Consider the following 21,475-nt stretch of genomic DNA (forward strand, 5'->3'; position numbering starts at 1 on the left):
GGGTATTACGTTAAAAAAAATCTACTTTTTGGAACTTTCTACCATGACATTCCCTCATTATGTCAGTAGAGGTTTTAGATATTATCCATACATCTCTGAGTAATCTAGCGTGCTTGAGTAATCTGTCAGCACTATTCAAACCCGACTTATACAGCTAACAGTATAACTCCACACTTTTTGTACAAGGGTCAGTTCACAAATCTATGTAACCAGGAAGCCCTCTACAGCATAAACATAACTTATAACAACTTTTAACATTAATAACCATTCTAAATGCCATGCCAGCTCACACAGGGTCAAGCTTTTCCATATCGTTTAACACTGGAACCACTGTAGCCGAAAGGACACTGCGTTCTCGGAAGTCCTAATAAGACCTTTAGACATTCTATTCATTTTCTTCTTCCCATTTACGCCTCGCCTCTTCTTCCTCATTGTTAAAAGCCGCTCTCATGCCACGTTCAGGGACACCCAGGCAGATCGTAAATAAATAAAACAATTTCATGCTTCTTAGGCGAATGCCGAGTGGGAGTGTGATACGCAACTGTCCTTGTTCAACTGAGCAAACAGATGAGACCAGATTGTATGTGTGTTTGTGCTGTTAAATGTGGGGTTGTCTTGTTGAGATAAGTAAAGTATAGGGAAATAATGCTAGAAAGAAGAAGTATACAGTAAAACAGAAGTGAGGAGATTATACAATAACAAACAAATCTCCAAAAATGGTACTGTATGACAACTACAAAAATGTACAACTATTCCCACTGGAAAGATTTATTTTATATTATAAGGAGATATAGGTGAATTATTTAGAGACTGCATGTTTAAATAAATAAAATAAAATGGCACCAATTTAATTTGAATATTGTGAGTATGTCCAATGTGCATGCTCTTAATATAAATGAAATAATTGTCTTTTATAAAAGGACACAAATCAAACAAAACTTATACACAATTCAGGATGTGCACTCATGATATTTTGTGCAAACATAAAGTTTATGTATGTCTGTTCCTCCCTCAGTCGTCCAGGTCTGATCCATAGCAAAAGAAGAAGTTTAAATTTGTTAACTGGACAAATCATTGTAGGAGTGAAGACGTTTTGCTGCTCATCCAAGCCGCTTCTTCAGTTCTGGTCAGATTACTGGTGGACACTGCCTTATATCTGTCGGAAAGGAGGTGCTAGCTACACTGTACAGTTGTAAACAGCTGTTGTTTCCAGTTTCAGCCTTTAATGGTCCTATTCAACCTTTAATGGCCCTACTATTGTTCTCTTTTGTTCCTTTTGTTTGCTTTGGATCTGTGAGAGATTATCTCTCTCACAATCCTTCCTGTTAAAGGAAGGATTGTCGTCACTCCTACAACGATTTGTCCATTTGACAGATTTAAACTTCGTCTTTTGCTATAAAGTTTATGTATATTATATTAAGCTACCATTTAAAAAAGCTACCCTCCCTTTGAAAAGAAAATGGTGGTGTCACGATTTCTTTTAAAATTAATAGGTGAAAGCGGGTTGCCTTGTCTGATGTCTATTCCCTTTCAGTTCTCAATAAAATGAAACTCTGACAATATTACTCATTGAAAATATACTAAAGTACAGACAAACTTTTTTTTTTTTTTAACATCTGATTTCCTTTTTTTGGTTTAAAACAATTGTTTTTAATGTAGATTTTCTAAATAATAAAAACTACTATAACAGGTTTTGATTTTTTACCATGCCAACACTTTTCCTGAGGTAGTTAAATTATTTTTGAAACATTACTTAACTAGAAGTAGTAGTTGTAGTAGTAGTAGTAGTATAAAACAGCTTAATTTACGTGTAATTTACTTGAGTATTTATAACTTATCAAACCAAAGTCACCTCTACTTTTACTTTTTTTTTCTCTCTTTCCCATTAATCCACATGACCAATTCCAACGCTAAAGCTAATTCAAATTTCTCTGCTACAAACTGCACTATTAGCTTTGTATCCATCTCACTCTATAGATTTCCTTTATTTCTTTTTTTTCCTTCCTATGACAGCCATACAAAAATATCCCTCTATCTTTTACTATATTTTTTCATTCTATTCTTCATACTTAACACTCCTATACTCCTATACTTCTATAATAATTACCAGTCTATACCCACAGCTTCTATCACTGTACAACTGTTTACACGGATTTTACCCATGTCTTATCAGGGGGCCCTATCCAAAGATTCATGTAGTAATCGTACCTATCAGTTTTCCTTTGTAATGTAATGCGTATCTTGGTGAAAGGGAGATTCGTGCAGCTAAAGTGGTGCCGCGTTCCCGTGGGGTAGTGAGCTAACAAAGACGAGGTCATTCAATATCTCCACCAAGACCCACAATAGGAGTCCATGATTGGTATCTATGATCGCTATATGAGCGTGTGTCTCTCTGGGTGGACATGAATTGTATTTTTCTGTATTTATTTATATTTTCTGGAGTTCAATGAGAGGCTTGTTCCTTGGATGTTGAGTTTGGACCAGGACTATTGCAAATAAGTTAGTTATATCTGACTAATTCATTGCAAAGTTGGGTATTTTTCTCCTCAAATCTGGAGTTAGATCTGCCATTTGCAAGTTTAGTTGAGTTTTTGTGTTGTTTTTTTTCACCAGTAGATGTCATTTGTTAAACCACTTCCACCCTCACCCCTGGAAGGTTCCACAGTATGGCATTAAACATATTTATTGAGTTTTATTGCTTAAAAACACATTGCGAAGGTGTTCCAGCCATGTCCCACCAGAAGGAGGCCCCGGGGAAGACTCAGGACACGCTAGAGGGATTTGGCTGCCCTGGGAACGCCTTGGGGTCCCACCGAAGGAGCTGGAGGACGTGTCTGGGGTGAGGGAAGTCTGGGAGTCCCTGCTTAGACTGCTGCCCCCATGACCCGGCCCCAGATAAGCAGAAGAAAATGGATGGACATATGGCGAGCCTATGTCTTGGCTCGGTGGCGTCAGCTGCTTGTCTCCATGAAGATAGATAGTTAAATGTCACACTGTGGAAGATTCTTGGACAAAGGATTAACATCTCCATGGAGACAAGCACATTTCAGACCCTTCTCCAGTAAAGTTATCATCGTATTGATTGTATCTGACGTTGTTTAACTCTAAGATAATAACCCATTTCCTCTTGTTCCACAGTGAAGCCCGACCCCCCTGAGCGCGTGGTGGCCACCCCAGTGAGGAACAACCCTCGCAGGCTGGAGGTGACTTGGAACAGCCCCTCCACATGGCCCGACATCAACAGCTTCCCCCTCAAGTACTTTCTCCGCTACAGGCCCCTCATCCGGGAGCAGTGGCAGCACGTGAGTCCCTCTGCTACCTCGTATGGGTCTGATAGCTGGGTATATATGGTCCGAGAGACGACTTAGAGGTTCAAGGAGTCTTTATTGTCCCTGAGCGGCAATTTGGTTTGAGGAAAGCCAAGTCTATATTTTATTACTGTATTTTATTTAAAGGTGCAGTATGTAACGGTTATGGTAGATAGTGGGTCCATGTGGTAATATTATTGCTATTCTTTTACCTGGCCAGTCAGAGCCACACGCTTTGACTAAACTTTATAGATGAGTGGGTACAGAACCATATCCTGTCCTAATTCCAGTGGGCGTGATTGACAGGCGGATTAACCAATCACAGACATGGTGCCTTTATGTCACATGTGTCAAACTCAAGGCCCGGGGGCCAAATGCGGCCCGCCACATCATTTTATGTGGCCCGCGAGACAGTAAATTAAAAGGCATGACTGTCATTTTAAAATAAATCCATGCTGCTTTAATGTGTGCATCGGCCATAAACTAATGAGAAATATTTGCAAATAATGATCCCAAAATGTTCAGGAAGATGATAATTGCAGACATGGAGGGCAGTTTCAAGAAAGTTGAAGGTGAATACAAGTTTGTTCTTCAAGGAGAAAAACCTGTATGTTTTTTGTGTTATCAGGCGGAGTTGGTTGTGAAAAAGTACAGTCTATGTCGGCGTTTTGACACCAAACATGGAGCCGAATATGCAAACGTTAGCCTTAAAGAAAAACAACAAATTGCCAAATAATTAAAAGACTGTTTTTGAAGCAGTGCTGAAGGTTTGAAAGCAGGTGTGTCCGGATACACTTTCAAAAATGTCTCTGTGTATTCCCTGATAAACTGACATGTAATATTTGCAACTCGAATAAGCAACAAGTTAATAAGTAGTTCAATTTATTTTTATGACATTTGGTTGCATTTAGTGACATTTATACTACCGCACAGTTATATCTGGCCCTTGATGGCAGCCATTTTGCTCATGTGGCCCTGAAATTGAGTTTGACGCCCCTGTTTTATGTCAATACATGCCGGCTTGCACGTAAAAACAGCGTGGATTTCTGCATCAACAATCAAAGTTATATATTTTTGCTCTGCATGATACAAGAATTTTTGACTAACTAGCATCTGTGGTTGCACCGTCCCGCATCAGGACTGAGGTTTGTCACTCTCAAAGGCTTTTCTTTGGAATGATTCAAAACTTGCATAGAGATTAGGTTAGGATACTCACGTCAGGCCTGTCACGATAACATATTTTGAAGAACGATATATGGTTGAAGAAAATATAGATGATAAACGATAATATTGAAACTAATCTATGGCAATGAGAGAATAACGCTAAAGTAGATTTTAGAGTTATTCCAAAAAATGATTCTAAATGTGTAATTTGGTTGAAAAAATGAGTCTGTAATGAGTTAAAGAAGTGATTAACAGCTAAGGAACAGGGGGAAAAAATAAAAGTTTCCTACTGGTACAAAGAAAATGTACCCAAGATAAATACTGACCCCCCAAAAATGTGCATTCCAAGTCAATATAGTATTCATTATGACAGGCCTAATACTCGACACACGGAATTTTTTTAAGCTGCTAATACATTCATGACAGCGTGGAGTGGAGTACTTTTCACGCAGTACCAAGCCCATTTAATAATAATAAATAATAATAATACTACATTTTATTTATAATGCACTCTTTAGTCCATAGTATCTCAGAGTGCTACAAAACAACTTTTAACTAATACTAAATTGCTAAATGCTAAAAACATCAACAATAAGCTTTACTAAATAAAAAGGTCATTAGCTTTAAAAAAAAAAAAAAAAAAAAGCCCGGCATCAAACATATAGAATAATTGTAAAAAATAACTACTTCTACTGACTACTTCATGGATTTCGCCTATTGCTGGTTATTTTTAGAGCGTAAAACAAAGGACCACTGTACTATGACTAAAGTACAGAAAGTCTCGCCCACTGTGTGACTGCTAAAAAAATAAAAAAATTTAAAAAAAAATTAATTACAAAAAAGTTTCTCACTAAGATGATGAAAACAATCCATCACACACCAAAGTTGAGCTTCTTTTTTATGACGGCAATTCTATCTGTTATGTGAGCATAATACGAAACTCCCACTGATTTACGCATTCGATTAAAACTCTACACAATTTTAAATCATTAAATTCATTAACTTTTACGATCTGCGTCAACCCTCTCTTTTACCTTTCTGTTACTAATAACCTCACATGTGGCATAATTAATCTCAGGGTTGTCCCATTAAAATGAAATGCAGACTTTTTTGGAGCGTGGGGTGGAGGGGGGAGTACAAGTGTTCCAGTGTGGAGTAACAGGAGCGGGAACTGGAGCTGTGCTGGGACAGACCCCAGTGATTGGTCAGTTCTACAGTATCCTCCTGTCTTAGGTTCCCCCCAAGGACCGGTCATCAGAAAGAAGCACATGTGTGGAGAGAGAGAAGAGAAAAGAGAGGAGAGAGAGGAGATTAGAGAAAAGCATATGTGTGGAGAGAGAGAAGAGAAAAGAGAGGAGAGGAGAGAGAGGAGATTAGAGAAAAGCATATGTGTGGAGAGAGAAGAGGAGAGAGGAGAAGAGAGAGGAGAGGGAGAAAAAAGCACATGTGTGGGGAGAGAGAGAGAAGAGAGGAGAAGAGAGAGGAGAGAAAAGCATATGTGTGGAGAGAGAGAAGAGAGGAGAGAAAAGAGAGGAGAGGAGAGAAAAGCATATGTCTGGAGAGAGAACAGAAAAGAGAGGAGAGGAAAGGAGAGGAGAGAAACGCATATGTGTGGAGAGAGAGAAGAGAGGAGAAGAGAAGAGAGAGGAGAGGGAGAGAAAAGCACATGTGTGGAGAGAGAACAGAAAAGAGAGGAGAGGAGAGAGGAGATAAAAGCATATGTGTGGAGAGAGAGAAGAGGAGAGAGGAGAAGAGAAGAGAGAGGAGAGGGAGGGAAAAGCATATGTGTGGAGAGAGAGAGAAGAGAAGAGAGAGAAGAGGGAGAGAAAAGCATATGTGTGGGGAGAGAGAGGAGAGGATGAGAGGGGGAGATATATGGGGGCAAAAAGACGGAAGACAAAGAGGGCGAGAGACAGAGGGAGATAAAGAAGGGATAGTTTGAGAATGAGGAATGGATAAGGAGGGATAGAGAAGGGGAGGAGGGAGAGGGAGATAGAAAGCGGGATAGAACTAGAGAAAAGGGAAAGAGAGGGAAACAGAGAAGGAAAAGTTAGAGAAAGAGGGAGGGTGAAGAAGAGATAGGGTAGGGGACAGAGGGAGACAGAAAGAAGGGGTGAAAGAAAGGTGGGGTAGAGGAAAAGAGGTAGAGAGAGAGAAAGATGGAGATATATGGGGACAGAAAGACGGAAGACAAAGAGGGAGAGAGAGATAGAGGGAGAGAAAAAGAGAGTTTAGAGGAAAAGAGATGGAGAGAGAGAAAGAGGGAGGGCTAGAGCTAGATGGGGATAGAGAAATTTAGAGAAAGAGGGAGGGTGAAGGACAAGGGAAAAGAACAAGCTAGGGTCAGATAAAGAGAGAGAAGGAAAGTTACAGAAAGTTAGAAAGAGGGAGGGATAAGGAGGGATAGAGAAGGGGAGGAGGGAGAGGGAGATAGAAAGCGGGATAGAACTAGATGGTGATAGAGAGAGGGGGAAAGAGAGAGACAGAGGAGGGTAGAAGGAACGAGAGAAAAACAGGGATAGAGGAACAGTCAGAGAGAAAGAGAGGGATCGAGAAGTGGGGTGGTAAAAGGTGAAGAGGAGAGAAAAAGAGAAGGGGAGAAATGGGGTGAAGGGAGAGAGAGCAAAAGGAGGACAAATAGAGAGAGCAGGAGACAGGAAGCAGTGGGAGGGGAGTATACAAAAGAGAGGGGGGAGAGAAAAAAAGAGGGGAAAGAGGGGGGTTCCTGGATGAAAGAGAAATAGAGAGGAAGAGAGAGTCTAATATTTCCACTGTTATTATCATGGAAGTCGTTGCTGTGCAGAGGTGTTACAGAGAAGGGTAGGAGTGTTTTCTTTCACTCTTTCCTCGCAGTGTCTGGCTCTGCTTATGTCATTTTCAGCCTAATGTTTCAAACGTTTCTCTTTTACCATAAAACTGGCTAAAATAAACACTACATTTGGGATTAGAAGCAATTAGAAGATAAAAACCTAATCCCTAGACCTGTCACACTGTCAGTCAGGTTTGTGGAGATGCAAGGCCAAATTTTCATTGCAACAAAATACAAAATGTAAAAAAAAAAAAACATGTCCCTTTTTCTAGTTTATTTTTGAGCTTCAAAATCTCAGTTGAAATGACCAGGATTTACACTTAATCCCACAAAGGTATTGCAGTTTAGGAGCATTTACAGGCAAAAGTGAGCAGGGCAAATTATCTCTAAACCTTGTATTTATTAATTTATTTTATTTTTTATATAGAAGTAATAGAAAGAGCCCCAGGTTGAAGTGAATTGCTCTGTTTTAGAAAAGGAATACATCAGTTTAACACCATTACAGATTTGCTGTACACCCCATTTCTTTCCATATGGATCTATCATTGTTGGTAATGAGATGGCGTGAAATTAAAATCCTAATATATACAAATGAATTTTTGATCTCGTACGCATCAGATAAATGAACCAAACCAAGTCGAATCATTTTAATTACATAAAACATAACATAATCACAAGGAATTGAGTAGACCCAACATGATGCCAGCAAATTGCATTCCTCTACATGCACAGCTCGCAAAATCCCATGGTGCCACTTAAGTAGTCTTTCACACAGAAAATGTCTAAATAGAGACAAAGACTGAAGTGGATTTTAATGTTTTTCATAATTATAATAACAAAATTGCTTTACTTGCTTTATTCATTAACTTTAACAATTATAATAATGTTCCTGCAGTTGCCTGAAGAGCCGCAACTACATTTTGTTCAAATCCAGAAGGGTCGAGAACCAGACTGCACAATGTGACAAACCTCCATCTTAACCTGGAACTGCCATGTTTATTTTTACCTGAATGGACCATACGTTTCTTTGACTGGTTAATCCGCCTGCCAGTCACGACCATTTGAGGCTGAGGAGACGGGATAAGGTTCCAGACCCACACGTCTTTGTCAAGTCTCAAAGCGTATGGGTTTGGCTGGCCTGGAAACCTCTGTAGTCACAGCTGCCATGGGGCTGACAGAGAGATATGGCTTACAGTCTGTACTAAGCCCTTTTCAGAGTAAGTATTATCACTAAGTATACTTGTCAAAGCTGGTATTCAACCGCAGCTCCACCGCTATGCCATTGTCAAACTCTTCACTTGAGTAACTTTGTCTAGAATCGCATGGTACGTTTTACTCAGTATTGTCTTTATACTGTTGCTTGAGTAAACTTGTTAGCTACTGTTTCCACTGTGAGTAACGCTATGTCTATAAGCTCTATATTAAAACGCATCAACATCTCAACAAGTCTTAAACTTAAAGAAGATATATTGTGCTTATGTCTGCTATATGGTCTATATAATCTATGACACCCGTGGATCATTAGGTTATAATTTGACACTTTAAATCACAATATTGATCTAAAACAAGTCAGTTGACTTCCGTGTTGGAAAATTATGGTGCCCAATGAGAGCTAAAGCCGCCGTAAACATCATCACCAGCTGCACATACCGCTTACGAGTAGAGGATTTGTTTAAGTTGACCTAAAATGACTACGCATCGCTGATGAATCCTACATATATCACTGATTAAAAATAAAATTCAAGAATGAAGTAAGTACAGTGCAGTGGGCGTGTACCGCTGGTGGTGAAAACAAGGTTAGGAGTCTTTGTCTTGAATACAGGAGTATAAAGATTGCTCATATGTACATGAATCACACTGAATATGAGTGGGAAATTGAGAAGGAAACACCTATAACATGGCTAAAAGCTCTGAAAAGTCGATTTTGCAGAATAGGCCTGCGTCAACCTTCAGATATGATTTCACTTTTCAAATTTGTACGCTGTTGTTTGTAAAAATCTGCCATTATTTAGCACTTATGTAACTATATCCTCTTCACATAGCTCACAAAATATGTGCTGAAAAAGCCCTTCTCGTTTGCTGTGTACCTGGCCGGCTTCCATATGTTTCACACATGTACGAGCACTACATAATCAGTCTTTGTCAAGCCTACAGGGCCTCATGCCTTATCCATACGACGCAGCTGAAAACCCAAGACCCCAACCCGGACTTAAGATCTGCAGATGAAATTAATGATTAGAACTGACACTCTCTCATGGATAATCAATCACTACAAGAGGAGCTTTAAAAACGCCAGAGTGGGAAACCTAAGTCAATATTTGCCCTGGCTAAGAACATATGATTTGGAAATGACTTAAATGCGTTCTCCGACAGCTTGAAGGCTCTGGTTTTCAGTCTCGGTGCGGAGCTTTGACAAATGGTGAATGGTGGGGTGGTGTTGATTTGGGGGTTGAGGTTTCAAGAAGACGAAGTGAAGAGTTGTCACATTTTAGATATGTTGGTACACTTATAACGAAGAACAAGTTTGATCTGGTTTACTTGAACAGAAACCTGCGTACATGGACACACAAGGAGAGCATGCAAATTCTAGAAAGGTACCAGAATTCAGGAGCTTCTCGCTGTGAAACGGAAGCACCTGCACTCTGTTTGCGTACCACTCAGTTGAATCCATGTTGCTGTTGTGTTGTGTAGGAAGGAACTTTAGTGTTTGCCATAGTGGTGAATGGATGAATGATATAGACCCATGCAGTCAATGATCTAATTGGTTCTTAAACAAGGCAGACATGTTTTGAACCTCTGTCCTTTGCAGAGGTAGCGTGAAGGAGTGGGATGAGTGAAGATTGATTGAGTACAAAGTATAAATACAACAGCATCCTCACAAACAAGTGAATGGGTATTGGATAAATAGCGTAATTACTTAAATATAGAGAAGGTTTGACACTTTCAAAATGGCTTCTGGATGAGAACAAAAACATCTTGAAACTTTCTCTGCATTGAACCACCTAGACGAATGAGGAATTACACCATCTCACTTGAACTGGCCCACTTGATCATAATCAGTACTTTTTGTGACGAATTTGAGTATTCCTACCAATATAACCTAAATAACATCACATTGCATTATCATACAGACCTAATATTAATATTTCAAGCCTTATTTAAAGTATGAAGTCAAAACTATGTTAAATGCACCATCTGAATTATTGACTGTATTCACCACTGGTCTGTGACCCTCCGTGTAGAATATTTTTCAAGATGTGGCCCTCGGTGAGTTTGGGCACCCCTGCTTTATAAGATCTCAAAATCTTGAAAATGCTGTCTGATTGTTATGTACACTGGTGACTCTATCCAGCTCTTTGTCTTTCTTCTGGAGCTTGTGCTTGACATTATACAACTCCAGCTCCATTTTTGCTGTCACATTTTTAGCGTTGTGAAGCTCGTGTTTAAGCTGCATGTTTTCCTGTCCTACGTAGATGTACAGGTTTCTCAGCTTTTTGTGGGCACTGATGTGGGAAACCATCTCCTTCTCTTTCTCTTGGAGCAAAGCAGTGACTTTTTGAAACTCCAAGTCTGCCACGTTTGTGTTTGCTGTGGCCTTTTTGAGCTTGTGAAGCTCCTTTTTCACACCCATCATCTCCTGCAATGACTTGAGATGGAGGATTCTTCTCTGCTGATGGGCCTCAGTCTCATTTTCCAGTTCTTCGTCATTCTTTTGGAGGGCATCAGTGAGATTTTGGATCTCCAAGTCTTTCTCTTGGTCCATCTTCTCCTGATTCTTGAGCCTGAGGTCCTGTGATTGACTCATTTGGACCTGAAATGGACTCTTGGTGGAGTGCCCTGACCAGAGCGCTCTCGCCCAGGGGTACTTCGTCTAGGGGTATCTCGTCCAGGGCTACCTGGGCTGGACCTCTTTCCTTCCTTTTATATATATATATATATATATATATATATATATATATATATATATATATATATATATATATATATATATATATATATATATATATATATATATATATATATATATATATATAATTTATTATTTATGCACACAAACACACATATATAATGGCCCAGCCCCTCTGTCAAATTTTAGAACCCATTGTGGCCCATGTGTCAAAAAGTTTGCCCACCCCTTGTTTAAGGTATTTTTCTGGTGGAGGACCCCCACACCCCTAATTTAGTGGGATGCTTTGAAGAAGTGCTACAGTATGCGGCGATATCCTCTAGTGGGAGCATTCATCTCCATATAGGATTTCAGCCACTTTGCGTGGCCAAGGACCATATTTGAGCTGTAGATGTTGTTTGCTTCTCGGATCACTGTAGTGTGAATCTGATGTTGAGCCGTACTCACTTCTTCTCAGGATGGAGCACGATTAGGAAACAAAAAGACTTTGTACATTTGTTGACATGAGCAAATATGGCTGATGTACTTTGGGCTGGGCGTAGGTGCCAGGTTGATCCAGGTTTTAGATATTTCCCATCCACTTATCCAGGTGTGTGGAGTTTAATCGTCAAAGGGTGGACTGTAAAATCAAGAAGCAGGCCAGAGCTTTGTCTGCTGTGCTGCTCTGGGTCATTGAAAGGACAAGGATGGACGCTCCCTTACAGATGAGGAACGGTAACCCAGGTGGGGCTCAGACTAAAGCTGGTGCTCGTCCATTTCGAGACAAGCCAGCTGAGACAAATTTAATGGATGGATGGAAACACACATTGCAAAAAGCGAATTAAAAGCCTCAAAAACTTTGACGATAATCAGAACTATGGTCATGTCAGTGGCAGAAACATACGTTGTTTATCATTGAGAACAAGCACATGTGGAATTTTGCATTGACCAGGAACACAAAGAATCCGCTTTGTCTCCCATATCAATAATAGCCCCGAGGTAATAGTGGTGGTTAGTGTCAGTCAGTGTTTAGCTTTCATGTGGCCCGAGACGGAAAAAGATGAGAGGAGGGAAGAGGAGAGGTGGAGGAGAGAAAAGAGAGAGGAAAGAAGAAGAGAGAAGGGTGAAAATGAGTTGCAGGTCCAGCTCTCTCAAACTCAAACGTGTTTCCAGTCACATGTGAGTGGGGCTGTGATCAAACCAATCTTTAGAAGGATCCATCCATCGCAGTGAAGAATGAGAGGAAGAACAGACTACGGGAGAGGAGACAAAAGAACCACGGGGGTCAGAGGAGACAGCTGCATGGGAAATGGATCAGTGAGGAAAACAGACTTTGTAGTATTGTTTCTCAAACATAGTGGTAAGATGGTATTTTAATAGTACTTTTACCAGTGTATGTGTCAGTCCTCAGATAGGAGACAGTTGTATTATCATATGGCATGAAATATCAAAATGTTGGATTTAATCTACCACAAAATCTTTTGTCAACAATAGTTATTTTAAACATATTCTTTTGTATTCATGGGTTTCGGCTTCCAACAGAGGCGGGATACTCGAGTCAGACTTTTTTGATTTTTTCATGACTTTAGGCTTGACTTGAAAAGATGGACTAAGATTTGGCACTTTAGACTTGAAGGTCAGTGACTCGGGACTTGACTTGGACTTGACTTGGACTTGACTTGGACCCTGTGGCTTGAGATCACATGATGCGTCTCCTAACCCTAACCCAAACAGAACCCTATCAGAAATATAAATGTGTCTCTTCTCTGATTGATTTTCAAGAAGCAAACTGAAACATGTCCCTTCAGCTTCTCGACATTTTTAAGAAGGACCACAGACCAGGACAAAAGTCACATAAATTGCAAAAGTACGAGCTGTATTTGGTACGTCAGTTTGAAGACTTGAAGCTCAAAACAGAGGACTCGACTTGGACTCACGGAGGGTTCGGCATCACTTTGTTTCCGTGGAGATATTATTGCTTTGCCTAGAAAATTCCACGTATGTACACTGCTTGGCCAAAGAAAAAAAGTTGCCACCAAAAAAACAGACACACACTCTAATATTTCGTTGGACCACCTTTAGTTTTGATTCTGGCACACATTTGCTATGGTATTGTTTCGATAAGCTTCTACAAAGTCATAAGATTTATTTCCATCCAGTGTTGCATAAATTTTTCACCAAGATGATGGTAGAGTCTGACCACTGCACAAAGATTCTCAGTGGGGTTAAGGTCTGGACTCTGTGGTGGACAATCCATGTTTGAAAATGATGTTTCATGCTCCTGAACCACTCTGTCACAATTTGAGCCCGATGAATCCTGGCATTGTCATCTTGGAATATGCCCGTGTCATCAGGGAAGAAAAAAAATCCATTGATGGAATAACCTGGTCATTCAGTATATTCAGGTGTCAGCTGACCTCATTCTTTGAGCACAGACTGTTGCTGGACCTAGACCGGACCAACTGGAGGAGGCTCGTACCTATTTGCTTAGTTAAATCCAGGTGGCGACTTTTTTTTATGCCCAGGCAGTGTATCTCTATGGAGACAGCCACCAAGATAGTTGTTGGTCAGATCAGTGGAGAGGCAACCCTATTCACAGTAAGAATTCAAGGTGTTTTGGACATCTGTAACTGAATAATTACAAGGTGGATCAGCTGAAGGCCAAAATCTAGATCCCTCATCTCAAAAGTTACACAGCACCACTAGATTTGGGTTGTTTTTGTAGCGACATGTTTTGATAAGTTTGAGAATAACTTTTTAAACTTAAATGTTTGCAATGTCTGGGGGATATTTCTAATGAAAGGAGTTTTTTGGCATTTAAGCTTTGCCAAGTTGGAGCTGACAGACTTTAAAATTGAAAAACGATAACACATTTTTAAAATAGTTTACTGCGGACTGACCTTGGACAGGTATATGGATAAAAGATGAAACGAGAATGCACAATCACTCCATATGAAGGAAGACAAATGATGGCCATTTTGAGCACAGTAACTTGGCACGAAAAAGTCTTTTTGTGAAATGCATCTAGGAATTTGGACAGATAAATCAATAAAAAATGAAAACAAAAAGTAGGAAGAAGTTTCAGTACTTTTAATTTTAAAACGTACTGACCAATTAATCAAATAAATTTAAATGAACCAACATAGATAACCTGAAATGCGGTGAAATAAATGCAGGATGAAAGAAAACTTAGCTAGCAAGTTGATCAAACGTGCCAAGAAACAGAAATAGGATTCTTGTTAAAATTGTCGGTTTGAATTATTTTTACTGTAAAGTGCTTTAGAATTTTTTTGTTTTGATTTGATTTTGTTTTTACTTTAAGACAAAGTTCTTTTTTTAAGTAAAATCTTGGAGCCAGAGTAAAAAAGAACAGAAAACAACAGAAAAAAAAGTGTTTTATTGTCCGTAATCAAGAAGCACACTGTTAGCTTGCGAGTTGTTGTTAGTTTTTTTGTCACGGCAAAACTCCACTGGTCTTTTAGAATCATGAAAAGCGCTTATAAACTCATCGCGGTGATTAATTAGGGGTTTTGTACTGCATAAGGTAAGTGAGGGATAACTTTGGACCACTCAAGTCTAGAACCTTTAACGTATCTCGGAATTTGAAGTTGTATCGACATTTTAAGACTGAAAATTGTATTTGAAAACGGCTTTGGAAATTGACAAAAGATGGAGGAAAAGAAAGGGCTGCAGAGAGGCCTTGAACGATGTGATTTACAGTGTATGTGTGAATGTGTTTTGTGTTAAAATGGAGAGATGAACGATCCGATGGGACATATTCAAAGACATGAAAAGGCATTCTGGGATATGTTAAGCACAGAGCAGAGGAGACATGGGGACGAACCACTCCATCAAAAAGACAAGGCCAGCTCCGACGGAGTCAACGGAAGAATGGAGAACTGGGGAATGTTTGAAGAATTATGGAAATATGGAGTGGTCATTTGTCACACAGCGGTTCTTAAAAGTTGGGTATTCTTCAACTGAACAAGCGAGCAGCGAAGAAATTCGATTTTGTAGTGAGAAATTATTATTTTTTTGTTATGTAAGTAAGTCTCAGAAGGTAAAGACTTATGAGCTAAAGGTGCACTGTAACGTTCTGGTTGAGGATCAGTTATCTCTTTGTCTCCATGATGTTATCGCTTTGCCTGGAATGTCCCGCAGTATAGCATTTATTTGATTTAATTTGTATTTATTTCATGTTGGTGGTTTTATTGATCAAATGAATTATTACCTCTCTACTGATCTGATCTGTATTTTCGTGTGGTAGCGTTGCTTACTTTGTCGCCATAGCAAAAGAGGATATCTCCATTTTGAAAAATTGCCGAAAGTGTTTTTCTTTTTGTTACCGTCCTCTACAGGTATTATCAGGTATAAGAAGGGGTGAAATAATATTATGATAGCAGTAAAATACATTTGGCATTTGAAAATATAACTACGCTAAGAATAAACTGCAAGCCTCCGATGACTTTTTCAAATGGCGTTTGTTTTTGCAAATGAACTCTTAATGTGGAAAATCCCAGATAGATCTACTATTACATTATAAAAGTTAGCGGTTCGGACTTTGTGTATATGAAAAGCATTGAATTACAGCTGCAGACCTTCCACCTCTGCGACTGTAGCTGCTCCCTGTACTGTAGTGTGAGGCAGCTGACACTCATCATTCTACAGGAGAGATACACACAGCACTGTGTAAAGGAGCTATGGGACGACAATAACTACTTCTGCTCCTTCTACTAGAGAGAGTGTTAAAAAAAAAAGAAGAAGAAATAAATAAATACCACAAACTAGATAAGGGGCAAGACACTGAACCCAGCTCACCCCTAGTGTCTGTACATTGGTGTATGAATGTGTGTGTGAATGGGTGAGTGGTTCCTTGATGTAAAGAGCTTTGAGTGCCCTGAAGGTGAAAAAGTGTGATATATAAATGTGAAGATTACATTTCCTGCAATTACATTTTTTCATGTAATATTTCATTTGTTTATTTATTTATTTTTTGTCTGAATTGTACATTGCAAAAAAATAATAAAATAAAAATAAATAAATAAAATAAATTCATTAAATAAATAAAAAAACACACATAAAAATGTACAACTGAATAAATTAATACAAAATCTGAATGCTCAAGATCATCATATACGGTTACGTTGTGCAATAATAAAAGAAATTTATATAACACCAACTAAATATCTTATTATATTTCCTTCCATTTTATTTTTTATTGTTTAATTAATGTATTTATTTACATATGTACTGTACCAAAAAAAAAAAAAAAAAGAAAAGATTATATAAAACGTATGACAGAAAAAATATGTTATGAATACAACTGCATTAACATGCTTAAGATTTGTAATTATACTGTACCCAAAAGGGTCATGGTCACATTTTTCTATAGCGCTTTTCCACCTTCAATACACTGAAAGCGTTTTACATCAAGGAACCACTCACCCATTCACACACACATTCATACACCAGTGTACACAGACACTGGGGATGAGGTGTTAAGTGTCTTGCCCAAGGATTCAAACACTCAAACAATAATCAATACATAATTAGAAAAATAAAAAATAAAAACTATGAAAATATGAAAAAAAAACCAAAAAACATGCAAACATGAACAAATCAAATCAGTAAAATGTCCCATATTATAAACAGTAGAACCGGTGGAGCGGACCAGCGCTGATAGAGGAGTGTACCGTGTATTTCTATGTCTCTGCCCCATATACTCTGAGCGCACAGGCTGGGGCTATTGATTCACTAAGTGCTCACTTTGGGCGGCCATTATAGAGCACTGGTGTACAGGAGGGGAAGAACGGAGAGACAGACAACAGGAGGGAGTGACGGAAGGATGGATAGATGAGGGAGGAAAGGAAAATGACAGAGGGAAGGAAAGAAAGAGGTGGGTAGAGTGTTAGCAAAATAAATGCATGAATGGGTTAAGGTAAGCTATTTTGGTTAAGAAGTGCCAGCTGTATCAGGGAGGGGAAAGTTTAAATTCTGCCTTTTTTACAATGTGTTTATATTTAAGAGCTTAGGTGAAAAAGTAATAGTACATAGTTTTGCATCGGATGACCTCATAGACTGTATAAAGAAGTGGACTAAGGGAGGCGAGTAGTTATAGTGGCAACTTTGGAGCCGAGTTCTATATTTGGTATTCTGACCACAAGTATCATAGCCTCGGGGAAAAAGGCGCCTGATTTGTCTGTTATTAATGTTTATATCTTGATTTATGGACAGAATAGTGAAATAAAAAACAGCAGGATCATATAGAGGGGGTTAATGTGAACATTTTAAGACCAAAATGATGCGCCTGACAGCAGCAGTTATGGAGAGAGGGGCGACAGTTTTTCAATAGAAAGTGAACTGGAGCCAGAGTCGATGGAGCCAGAAGTGCCCATATGTTCATTTTCTATTTGGAACGCGGCAGCTAGCAGGTTAGCTATGTCCATTTATATATATATACAGTCTATGGATGACATACAGAAATGGTAGATGTTGGCTTTTTTTGTGTTCCTGACCACTACCAATTACTGGACTGAATGCATTGTAAAACAACCTTAATCACTTATATCTGATAAAATAATAACGTTAAGTAAAAATATATATATTGAAATGATCTTATATTTGTGTTTAGTTCAGAGATTACACCTTTTGTTAATGTAACTGCTTTTATATGTGACACTCGGTTGCTATGCCGACAAGTTGATGTGAAGGTTTTATTCGTCAGTTACTAGTCTGTTTTTGGAGTTGAGACTGCTGTTGTTTTGCTGTTGTTTTGCTCTTGTTTTGGCGTGGGTTACGGCCTTAGGTAGCCCTAGTGTTCAGAAAATAAACAACCAGAAGGCATGTGGTGCGCTTCCTTACACTAGAACACTACAGCATATCCAAGTAAGTGCGTCTTGACATGAAGTCGGAGGCAGAGAATTGATAAAAATGAGCTGAATTTCGCGTTACACCAGCAGGAGGATGTCTCACAGGATAAGACTTCGGGGCACGTGTTGCCAAAGGGAGGCCCCGGGGCCAGCCTGGGGTGTATGTGTGTGCTGCAGATAGGAGCGGGTCTATCTCCTGAGGGGACTGGAGGGGAGGGGACTTTATGTCATAGTCAGAATCTGGTGATAAGTGGTGATAAGTGAGAATAAAACGGAGGTGGGTCAGCCAGTTTAATTACAAATGGTAGCTTTAAGAGAATAAAATGAGTTGATGGAGCAATAGCTATTAAAAAATGTATAGGCACTTTTTATTATTATGCAGACCAGATTCTAAACTTCAACATGGACCACTCTGAAAATGTTAGATGGGTCAAATGCAGAGTGAAATGCATATGATAATCCATATGGGGGACATCAATGACTCAACCTAGCGTTCACAGTGAGAGTAAAACCGACAAGCAAATGGACCGACAACTATTACACGCACAAAGGTGGTTGAATCCAGCTGACGTTACATTGTCCCTGAAGTCTGCTTGTTTAGCACTGACCTGTGACAAACCCAATGCTAGCGAAACCATAGATATAACATGCAAAACAGCTGCACCTCGGTACTTTAAAACAACTGGATCTCAGCCGTATCCCCCTAGGCTTAATGTTTTTGGCCTATCGTTTCAGATCGCACAGGGCCTTCCTATCACGGTCAGTGGAGCAGGTTTAATTGCTGTGAGATTTGGAGGCGTGAACCTGAGGCCATGGGAAAGACAGCGCTCACTCAACTGATGCGGTCACTAACGGAGAATTTATGGACAGTTCTTGTGCCGATTCTGGTCCATCTGCGTTGCCCGGTCATGGGAATACCTTTCACGAGAGGATAGGGAGTGGCTGAAGTAATAGTAGTATTAAGCCAAGTAGGAAATTGTGCATAAATACTAGAATTTGAGGTAATGTGCTTGTTGGTACAGTATATAGTCCTCATAGGAAGTCTGAGCTCTGCATTTGAGCGCCTGGAGGATTAGTTTATACTTATGTTGATGGGGGAAACCAAAATCTATCCAGACATGGGTAGAACATGCAAACCCTTCCAGTTGAATTAACCTGTTTAAAGCTTCTATATTACACAAAACTGACACTTGTAAGATTTAAGTCACGTTATAATGTTGATACCCCCTCAAAAACATATCTGGAGATGTGTTTTGTTTGTGTATGTTTGAGTAACCCCGAATTATTAGTTTGTCTATATCTCCAAAGCTCAAAATGTTCTGTTCCACCTTGTGATGTCATGAAGTGGTAGTTTTCAAATTAACAGCTACTTTTATCTTTAGTTCAATAGAGACTGGCAATCCCAGGGCTGAAATGAACCAAATGATTCTAGTGAAGGTGAATGGAGTTAAAAAAAACAAAACAAAAAAAACAGTTAAGCACTTCCTGTATCACCACATGACATCACAAGGTGGAACAGAGTGTTTTCTATTTGAGAGATGACTTCAGCCTAAATATGTCTGTGTGTTGAATATGTGTGAATGAAAGAAAAAGCAACTATAGGTAAGTTTGTGATGAGGAAACAACATTATAACAGATCAGAAAATAGCCTAATGTGGGCCCTTTAAGAATGAACAATTAGGGTGTAGTGTTTCTTATTTTTACTCAGTTTTGTATATTCGTTTTTTCAAAGTATGTTTTAATATTATACTTAAACAGCAACATTAGCATTGTCCCCAAGTGTTTAAAAAAAAAAAAAAAAAAAAAAAAAAAACTGAGTGAGAGAACGCATAATAGGCTTTGACAGGAGGGTTAAATTATGATGGTTTTCACATATGACACAGGAGAGAAAGAGGTAAAGAGATTGAGGCGGAGTGATAGTGAGAGAGGGGGGAGGGGTGGACAGAAAGAGAAGTGACAGAGAGACAAACGGTTAGACAGAAAGCCAGGGTGAGGATAGAAGAGAGACAGACAGACAGAGAGAGATAGAGAGGAGAGAGCGAGAAAGAGAAAGAGACAGAGAGAGAGGACGGACAGACAGAAAGCCAGAGTGAGGATTGAAGAGAGACAGATCGACGGACAGAGAGAAAGACAGAGGAGAGAGAGAAAGAGAAGGGAACGAGAGAGAGCGAAAAGGACAGACAGAAAGCCAGAGCGAGGATAGAAGAGAGAGAGAGAGGAGAAAGTGAGAGAAAGAGAAAGGAAAGAGGCAGAGCGAGAGAAGGACAGACAGAAAGCCAGGGTCAGGATAGAAGAGAGACAGATAGACAGAGAGATAGAGAGGAGAGAGAGAGAGAAAGAGACACAGAGAGAGAGAACGGACAGACAGAAAGCCAGAGTGAGTATAGAAGAGAGACAGATCGACGGACAGAGAGAGACAGAGGTTAGAGAGAAAGAGAAGGGAAAGATAGAGAGAGAAAATGACAGACAGAAAGCCAGAGCCAGGATAGAAGAGAGAGACAGATAGACAGAGAGATAGCTAGACAGACAGTGAGAGATAGAGAGGAGAAAGTGAGAGAAAGAGAAGGGAAAGAGGCAGAGAGAGAGAGAAGGACAGACAGAAAGCCAGAGCGAGGATAGAAGAGAGACAGATAGACAGAGAGAGTTAGACAGTGAGGAGACTGAGAAAGAGAAGGGAAAGAGACAGAGAGGATAGACAAAGCCAGAGCGAGCCAGAGAAGAGAGAGACAGATAGACAGACAGAGAGAGATAAAGAGGACAGAGAGAAAGAGATAGAGAGACAGAAGGATAGAAGCAGAAGGAGAGAGACAGAGAGAGGCCGAGTAGGTTTGATAAACGATCTGTCGCAGCCCATGTCCTTTGGATGGGATGTTTTCCCCAAACAAGGTCCATGCATTCATCACGCGCCCACAGACCCAAGCGCCTTCTTGAGGGATGGCTGCGGAGAGGGGCCCGGCTGTGGACACGCATGGGGCCGGCGGTGGAACGGTGGGTGGGAGGCGCGTGCATGCATGGAGGGCCTGGCAGAACACTGGCACCAGATAGCACAACTGATTGGCTCTCATATATTTCCTCATTATTTTTTAGCTGAGCCACCGATTATGATAATGTCTGAACGTGATTTATGTCCATTTATTTGTAAGCTGATGGCTTTAAGGTCTTTAAGGAGAGCTGACTCTGCGGCCAGTGTAACAGATGAAGGATTGTCGGGATGCGCTGTAATGATATGAAATGGTTTGATTATTTTATGTGTATGGGGCCTTTTAGTGATTTGAATAATGCAATGGCGCCACAAGATACATAGCAAAACTTATTTTGATGGTTGAAAAGTAATATCATTGGGCAAGATGGTAATGTATTGTTTTCATGTACCAGAGTAATGGCATATGTTGTGTACTCATTTCTGGTTTTAGTCCTGATGTAGATTCGTTTTGGTCCT

The 21,475-nt window shown here is 39.7% G+C and overlaps 1 protein-coding gene across 2 annotated transcripts in view; it reads left to right on the forward strand.

Moving 5' to 3' along the window:
- The window catches only part of cntfr (ciliary neurotrophic factor receptor), a 482,053-nt gene that overhangs the window by 429,843 nt on the left and 30,735 nt on the right, over positions 1-21,475 (forward strand). For both annotated transcript variants that reach the window (XM_055225685.1, XM_033976220.2), the window contains exon 7: positions 3,139-3,302. In XM_055225685.1, coding sequence (XP_055081660.1) covers positions 3,139-3,302 — 164 coding nt within the window. The remainder of the gene's footprint in view (positions 1-3,138; positions 3,303-21,475) is intronic.

Source organism: Periophthalmus magnuspinnatus, chromosome 12 (assembly GCF_009829125.3).
Source record: "Periophthalmus magnuspinnatus isolate fPerMag1 chromosome 12, fPerMag1.2.pri, whole genome shotgun sequence".
Taxonomy (NCBI): domain Eukaryota; kingdom Metazoa; phylum Chordata; class Actinopteri; order Gobiiformes; family Gobiidae; genus Periophthalmus; species Periophthalmus magnuspinnatus.